The following is an 8,801-nucleotide window of genomic DNA, read 5'->3' as shown; positions in this document are numbered from 1 at the left end:
GTGGCAGCAGCATTTAAACATGTTCTGAAGTGCATAGTGTGTCAGAAATCAGGCCTCAGGCTTTCCCTTGCAAACCGTAAACCTCCAAGTAGTACATTTCACACACCCAAGTCCACCTCCACTCCCTGGAGTCCCACAACCGCTGGTCTAGACACTGTATTTGTTCACATTTGTTCAAACGGAGACTTTGATTTTGGACACCGTACGGCACTACACCGAAAACAGCATCACGTCCCTAGCGCGCATTGACTGAAGAAGTGACGCTGCTCAGGGACCGAGGTTTTAATCCCATTGTCTAATCGCTCCTCGACATTAGTTTATTAACTGAGGGCCATTTATTGACTCTGCTTCGTACCAAGTGCTTACAGCAGCTATGCTAGGGTCTGCAGTGTAGCCTTTCCATACAGGTACTACAGGTAACAGTTCCTGCTGATGCAGCGGAGCGCTGTTCTTCCAGCTGTTCCGGTCCCATCATGAGAAATAGGGTCAGCATCAGTGTCTCATTTATTTTGCGATGCTTGGCTTGCATCCGCCTTCCCTCTCTAGAGATTGGAGTTGTTTGCAGGAGCACTTCATTTGTATTGCTCTTGTTAAGCTCTTTTGTTCTTCACTGGAGGCAGGCTGACCTAACAAAGCATGCAGCCCCTGCACTCGTAGGGCAGCAGCATTTCTGCCTGCTGGAGGAAACCTGCCATTCGACAGCTCCCATTTCCTCCGCTGTGCTTATCCTTGTTCTCTGCACATTTCTTAACACACTGAGTTTAACAAGACCCGTCTCAAGCAGCAGAGACTGGTCACTAATCTAGGGGCTTGGCTAGAGAGCAACAGCAAGCTGGGGTGCACTAGCCTGCCACATACTAACTGGCTGGATGGACCTGTTCTCATGCACTAAAACTTCCCCAGTGCACTTTGATCTACTCCCATTTCAAAGCAGAATATATCAAAGCTCACTAGGGAACTGTTAGTACCCAGAGCACACCAAGCATTACCTGTTCAGCTAGACCAGCCCCAGCTCACTCTTTTTTAGCAGTGATGTTGGAGAAATGCTGTACCACCGCTGCTATGCACAGAGAGGAAAGCACAGTGTTTAGATTACAGCATGGCTCCGAAGCTTCTGTGATATCTCAGCATTCAAGAACATGCTGTTGCTAGCCTTGACTCAAAGACCATCAAGGGCAGCTCTGTTTTGTCTCCCCTGAAAGTATTTCTAGACACTGATGAGGCAAAGGTCGGGGTGGGAAATGGCCAATCTTTCTCTTTTTAATACAAAGATAGGGACTTCTTAAAAGCACCCCACTGTCCATTATTACCATTGCATTTGGGCCTTCTCGACACTTGAGAAAATGGACTGCCTGAAGACCCTAGAAGGTTTGTGGATCACTTTCTCTCTTCACACGAATATGACCCCAAACAGTTGACAACTGGTGTAACTACAACTCCCACTGGTCAGTGTGTATTACTGGTCTCTTGCTGTGCCCAGTCCACAGAGCATATGAGCCTGTTACAGTCCCAGCCAATGAGCCCTGGCTCTTTAGTTGTGGCAGCTCATGGGTTTAGCAGTAGAGCTCCCCAGTTCAACCCTCAGTGTATCAATCAAGATGGCAGACATAACATTTGTTTTAGCAGCAGCGGGGTGACCAACTGAACTAGTCCAGCTACTTCACCCACTATTATTTTGCTACCTATTGGATTAGTAGCACTGCAAAATCTCCCAGAATGCCCTGCTTCTGGGACGTGAGGTGGGAATTGTGAGATGGGTACCTAATAGGCATTGGGACGTAAACTGTTTAACAGCGACAAAGGGCAAAGCAAAGCAACCCAGCATGGCTATTGCAGAGGCACCGTACGGTTTGTGTTTAAACAGATTCAATGCAGCCAGTTCAATTACAAACAGCTCAGGTCTCTAGCATTGGGAAGGCACTAGTGCTGAAGCAGGCAAGAGCCGAAAGCCCTCAATCCCTATCCACTGCTGTGGGCATCCATGGACTACAGCATCTCACAGAATTATCAGCACCTGAAAGAATCAAACCTAAACTGCCTCCTTGTGTCCTGCTTGGAGGCAAATATTTCTATCCACGGCTGAGATGGAAACACAACAGCACAGCCTGGGCCTGCTGCTGTTGAGCAAAAGGGCAGGAAGAATCTCACATCTCTCCATTCCTTCCAGGACCACTCCCCTCCCATTTTCAAGGTACAGGAGATCCAGACTGGAGGGACAGAGTGCTGTGCTAGGACTCGGTCTATAAACACCCACCGCTCCCTTCCTTTCTCAGCTTACACCACTGCAGATCCCTTTAGGCTGAGCAGCTGCAGAAGACAACTTGGGCCAGTAGCTTCCTTTGTGACACACAAGGATGGAGGGAAGCAGCTGTCATCCCACAGCTCAGAGGAGCTGCCCCATCTGCCAGCCATCAACCTTCCCCCACATCAGCCTTAGGAGGGGCTAGTGTGTGACTCTCTCTCCAGAGTGGAAGCCTAGCTAAGGAACAGCTCTGCTTTCTAGGGGCAGATAGGGATTGGAAGAGTAGTTGGCAGGTATGATGGCTACTGTAGGGGATGCCAGAGCAGCTGATTTGCCCTGCTAGGCGCCAGGATAGGAGCTGCTCCTCACTTCATACCCCTCGGCAAAGTTAGCTACTTCAGACCGCAGTCTCCTCCTTAGGGGAAGAAAGAGGAAGCCTGTAGGATGGAGACACTACATCCAGATGCTAGGCAGAGGGACTGCGCACCTTAATGAGAAGGGGAGGCAAGGGCCCAAACCACCACAATCACTCTCAGCCTAGATTTCATGGGTGGGGGTCTGGAGGAAGAGAGCTCGTGTGTGGAGCAGGGAGATGTCATACAGCCTCTTCCCGGTCAGCAGTAAAATTTCCTGAACCTGTGCAGTTACTCTTTCCACAAAGGGCTTCCTTCCCTGTAGCCGGAAGGGCCAGAAGTGCTGCCTGCAGGAAAAAGGAAAGGGGCAGCAGCTAATGGAAGATGCTACTTGGGTGGGATTTTTAAGCAGCAATGTAAATTTCTTTTAAGGTCAACCAGGATTCATCTAACAGCCCTCTCCCAACCTTCCTCAGTAACAGAAGCTTTAGATGAACACCTCCGGCAATGCCAATCAGATGGTAGTTTTCCCTAAACTAGGTTTCCCATCAATTACAAGATTACATTTGTGAAATTGATTAACAGCCACTATTGGTTTGATGCTGTGGAGGAGACATTTTAAAGAGAATTGAAAAAGTTTTGCAAGCTGGGCCATTACGAGAAGCAGGTGAGGTCACTCAGTTAAAATGCCTACACATCATTTTCAAGGCATAGTTGGAAGGTTGCTCCTCAGTTACCTGCCTGAGCTCTCAGAGCTGACCACCTCGCAAGTGCTCCAGGAAAATGCTTCGGTGAAGGTGGGCTAGCAGAAGAACAGAACCCACAGCTCAGGCAGACAACTCAAAGGTGGTACCATTCTGCACTAAACTGTTTCTCCTTGGAGCCCAGATCCTCAGCGAGTGGAAACTGGCCGAGTTCTGCTGAAGTCAGTGCAGCCACCTCAGTGCACACCAGCACAGAATCTAGGTCCACATCATACATGAAAAGAATACATTTTTACCTCAGGAACAGGAGACTGAAGCTACAACAGCTATGAAGAGGCTGTGCAGAGTATGCAGCAAATTACTACTACTGATAAGTGTTTAATAAAATCACGTTACTCTTCAGATTGTGTTTTGTTGAGGCACTAAATAACGGCTGTCTTCTAGCGGAGAATCAAATTCATGGTGGTATTTCTACATAATTAGGAGTGAGCACACCACAGAGTTTCAGTGAAATAAAGTTATAGCTGTGGATTCTCCCCCAAAATTAAATCAATTAATCTATGAGGCACACCACTTCAACACAGCATGAGCCAGCCTTATTCACGTTGACGGATACTTTTCTGCCGGTAGTTATCAAACAAGATAACTCACAGAGTCAGGGTGGTAGGATCTAACATTACATGATCCTTTGATAATGGTCGTTCATTCGCTAGGAAGCAGTTGAATAAAAACAGATACCCTGACATTTAACTGGATCTTACAAGTTCAGACTCTGCTTCGGAGCTGCCTGTCAGAAGTACATCATTCAAATTACTGCCATCGCATTAACAATCTGTCTGAAATGCATCGTTTGGCTGTTACAGATTTAGCCACAACTCACAGTGAAGTAGTGTCTGTCGGAGGAATAAACACACAAGTTCCCAATACCACAGACCTCATTCCATTTGCCAGTATGAGAACGTACCTATCAGTCTGACCCAGGGCAGCTGCTGCTCAAGGCCCTTTGTGTTGCTCTGCACAACACAAAAATTCCTTTGAAGAAAGCTGCAAAGCTCAGGCCATGATTGTGTCAGCCGTTGCCCATTTTAAACCTGGAAGCGGTTCGTTTTTGAGGGGGCTGCGACAGAGATCTGGGAACTTCCTGGGAAAGTGTTGACGGCACCTTGACAACGCTGCCGCCTTAGGCAGTTTGCAGAGTGTGTGAGTGTACAGAATGGGAAGGAGACTCCGTTTAGAACAAAAAAATAGTCAGTAAGTCATTGGGCTAATGCTTCTTGAGGCCTTCGTCGGAGGAGGATTTTGAACATGGCAGCAATGGGCTAATGCTTCTTGAGGCCTTCGTCGGAGGAGGATTTTGAACATGGCAGCAATGCCTGGATTTAGATTAAATCTCAGGAAAAACTCCCTCACTGTAAGAACAGGACAATGGAACAGACAACTAGGGAGGGCGCGGAAACTCCTTCACTGGAGGTTTTCAAAAGAAGGCTGGATAGCCGTCTGTCTTGGATGGTTTAGACACAACAAATCCGGCATCCTGGCGGGGGTTAGACTAGATAACCCTTGCAGTCCCTTCTAACCCTGTGGCTCAATGCAATTGGAGCTCTTAAGACACCACCATTGCCTTTACCTGCCCAAGGAGCTGTTGTTCTGTCTGTACAGCACCAAGCACAATGGGCTCCTGGTCCATGACTTGGGTTTCCAGGTGCTACCGCAATACAAATAAATAAGAACAGAGAAATAAATAGATCAAGAGGAAGAGACAGTGAGGCCAGATCATAACCTCTTGAAAATCCCCTGGGGTGGGAAAACGATGAAGTTTCTATGAAGAGGAGTGTGGTTGAGCCTATGTGACATCATCTCCCATCCCTCATTGCGTGCAAGCCCCCTGCCTGATTTTAGGCTTTACAGATGAGGGGGCATGGGAAGGCAGAGCTGAGGGCAAGGGGTTGGGCTGTACTCTGCCCTATCCTTCTCTGTGAGGACTTCCTTGTGGGAGGTCAGAATGCAGTTTGCACATGGGTGCGCTTGTCTAATTCTACTCCCTAGGGACATTTTGGAACAGCTGCCAGAAAGGCGTACCTTTGGGAGATGCACTGGCACAGGAGAAGAGGGAACAGTGTAGAGATACTGAGCCTCCAAACAAATGTCCCCACTCCTCTAGGGATGTTCTGAGATCTCATTGTTGCCCTTTGAAAGAGTATCCACCAGAGGGCCATGGCCCTCCTCCTGCCCAATGGAATGATTCTAGGGCAACATCCCTATATCAAAGCCTCACCAGTTATGCTGGCACTGCTACAGTCTCAGGCTGCCCTAAGATGCAATTATAGAAGCGCAGTAAAGCCAGGTCAGTGCTAGGAAACTGCAGTTGCCACAACTGACCCTTGACCAGCAGGATGAAATACAGTGTCCAAACTACGCAAGTCACGCTGAAAAACACTTTTACCCAGGTACGTGCACAGAGAGTAAAATGAACTCTTCGAGGGATAACATTTTCATAAGCCCCTAAATACCTTAGGAGCCTAAATTGAAAAGAAAGTCAATAGGATTTGGCACCTACATCACTTCTGAAAATTGGATTGGGGAGCTTTTGAAAAGGTTACCCAGGAGTTACTATGGTCATTAAAGAATTGGGGGCGGGGAGAAAGTCATTCAGCTCTTCATATAAAGCGGTGTACTATATTAAAACGTCTCATGAACTTTTTTCAAAAGGAGACATTTTGAAATTCAAATAGCTAACAGAGGCAAATTAAAGAGGTTTACTTTTAAAAAAAAGCTAAATTGGAGTGAAATACACTTGACTGCCCCTTTTAGTTGGGTCAGACCCCATAACTCCCAACTGCCACTATGTCCTTGGGTAAGCCACTTAACCTCTGTTATGATGGTGCACACTCACCTCTCATGAGCACCTCCTGTCGGGGGTGTTGCGCAAACCTGCCCTCTTGCTTTCTCTGTTCATGGTGCCCCCTATAGGCAGTTGCCCTCATCAGGTGGGTCTTTAGTGGCTCAGCTCTCCAGATAAGCTATGCATAGTGTAAACATATGAAGGAACCCCTGCCAGGGTAACACAGTCCAACAAATGATGGTCTTTGGGGTCTTCTGCCCAGTCTCTGGGCCTGTTTAAAACTCTAGATGACCTTCTGGGGTCCCTTCCAACCCTGATATTCTATGATTCTATGATTCTAGCCCCTTTTCTGAGCTCCAGAACAAAACTTGTCCCCTTCTCAGGGCTCTGGCCACTTCACAAGTGGCCGGTGGGGGAACCCGGGCCTGTCCACTACTCCGGGTCCCAACCCAGGGACCCTACAAGTAGCAGCCACCTGCTGCTTTCTTTAATAGCTGCTGCTGCTACATTCCCTGGACTGCTTCCCAGTCCCATCCTCTTCATCCGTTACCGTATGGTTATAGTCGATGGCTTCCCTGTTTGCATAGGGTCTCTAACAGGCCTCCTTGCCTGGAGAATACCTCTGTCCTAGCCCTTCTAGTCCCAGCCCTGCTCAAACCCTGCAGCTCCTTTTAATTGGGCCTGCTGCACTCTGATTGGCTGCTTCACTTTCTAGGCACGCTGGGAGGACTCACCTTCACTGCTCCTTTTCTGGGGCACGGTGTGGTAGGACCACAAGGCCTCCAGCAGGGCGCCTCCAAGGGCCTGGCACACCCCGTCACATCTACACTTCAGTGTCCCCGTAAGTAAAGTGGCAAGACTACTTGCAAAACCCATTTTTGACTTAGGTTTTACATGATACGCTCTCCGCAGACTGGCATATACACAAGCAAGTTATACACTCTGCTACCTTTCAAGCTACCCCATCCGGCAGAGGGAGTACGCTTTTCCTTTTCATTGGGGAAGCTATCCGATACTGCAGTGTTAGGGACCACGTAAGTACCTGAGTATATACTTGTCCACCTTTGCACAGCCCTTTAAGAAGCACGCACATGGAAGCTATTTGTTGCTCCAACTCATCTAAAATCTGTCAGGTGAAAGCCCCCAGCGCATTGTAACAAGACGAAACCAAGATGAAAGAAGCTACTATTTTTGTATAAACAGGATTTTAATTCAGCCAGGTGCTTTGTGTACAACAAAGTTTATACAAAAAGGAAAGTGTCATATTACTTCAGCAGCAAGAGTGCACACACGGGGAGCATCCCCAGACCTAACACCTCAAGAACCTAAGAAACTTTTTGACAAGATTCCCATGCAGACTACTGTTATATATGTTATGATCCTCACTGGGATCACTTCCTACCATGTACAGCTCTCCTGCATGGACATCCTGCAAATTAGCACTAAAGTTACTGGGATTAAACCCAACCCACAAAGTATAGCGATAGTCAACGGTACGCATGGAATACCCCATTATTTTTATGTCTTTCAGCTCTGGTTTATCAGAGTCCCACTCAGGAATGTCTGCAGGTCGTGGATACTGGCTGAAAGCTATAGGCTCCTCATGGTCATCTTCAATGTCATAGTCATCGTCATAGTCATCCTCTTCTTCAGTGGAGTTAAAATGCTGGACAATACTAGGCCCCTGGGTGCAGAGCGCAACATGAAATGAAGGCTCAGGGCACACTGGAGGAACCCACAGGCCTGCAAGTTCCGCGAGCGTTGAGAAGAGAGAGACAAGTTCAACCATTTTTTTGGCTTTTCCTAGAAAAAGCATCAAAATACAAGTTAGAGAATAGCATGGCTCACGAGATACAGGCTGATCTTTTTAGACGCGTAACCAGAGGGGCTCTTTACCAGTTGCACTTTGCATTTAGTTCAAGGGCAACAACACTGGAGCTATTTAAGAAGGTGTGGCTTGTAGTTCAGGGGATACCTGTCCATGTAGGTGTTTATACCAAACTTAACACCAGGAGGAGAATACTAGTTTTTCCCTCTTCTATTCCTCAGATGTTCTAATCAGTGCCTTGAGAAGTACTATCTGCTCCTTTGAGGAGGGGCTCTTCAAAAAAGATAAAGAAATCATCACGTTAATTGCTTGATTGTGGCAAGTTCTGCCAAAACATTGCTTTTGGGTGCCCTCACTGTGCACATCAGCACAACTGCAAGGCAAGCGCTCACCAATTGCTGCTGCAATGATAGCGCAAGCCACCATCAAAGGTTTCCTTTAGGCCTCTAACCAACATAAAAATAAAGCTTCCATTTAGTTAATGCAGCCCTGTAGCTATTTCCATTAACGAAGATCTAGCTGAAGCAAGCGCTTTTATTCACAGATGATTTTAAGTCTTGCTCTGCATGAGCACCACGGCCACAAAGACTGAGACTGACGGCACTAGCCAGAACCAAACACTAGATGGAAGAGATTTGTACAAGCTTTATTTAAATCTGCAGGGCAAACACATTTTGACCAGCAACTCCCACTGCTCTCTCAGTCCTACACTTGGAAAGAGAAGTACCAAATTGGTTTCTGCTGCAGACATATATTGTCAATACATCCTCCTGTATGTAGGCGACAAAGCATGGACATGCTGAACTTAGGGCACACTGAGGACTGACGATTG

The 8,801-nt window shown here is 47.3% G+C and overlaps 1 protein-coding gene across 7 annotated transcripts in view; it reads right to left on the bottom strand.

Annotated features, from left to right (window-relative positions):
- Positions 1-7,359: 7,359 nt before the first annotated feature.
- IDS (iduronate 2-sulfatase) overlaps positions 7,360-8,801 on the bottom strand; it is a 46,343-nt gene continuing 44,901 nt past the window's right edge. For all 7 annotated transcript variants that reach the window (XM_074962620.1, XM_074962619.1, XM_074962623.1 and 4 more), the window contains one exon: positions 7,360-7,944. In XM_074962620.1, the coding sequence (XP_074818721.1) occupies positions 7,451-7,944 (494 nt within the window). In that variant the 3' untranslated portion in view covers positions 7,360-7,450. The remainder of the gene's footprint in view (positions 7,945-8,801) is intronic.

This window comes from Natator depressus, chromosome 9 (genome assembly GCF_965152275.1).
Source record: "Natator depressus isolate rNatDep1 chromosome 9, rNatDep2.hap1, whole genome shotgun sequence".
Classification (NCBI taxonomy): Eukaryota; Metazoa; Chordata; order Testudines; family Cheloniidae; genus Natator; species Natator depressus.
The sequence above is the reverse complement of the archived record's forward strand: the minus strand, read 5'-3'. Positions and strand labels throughout refer to the sequence as shown.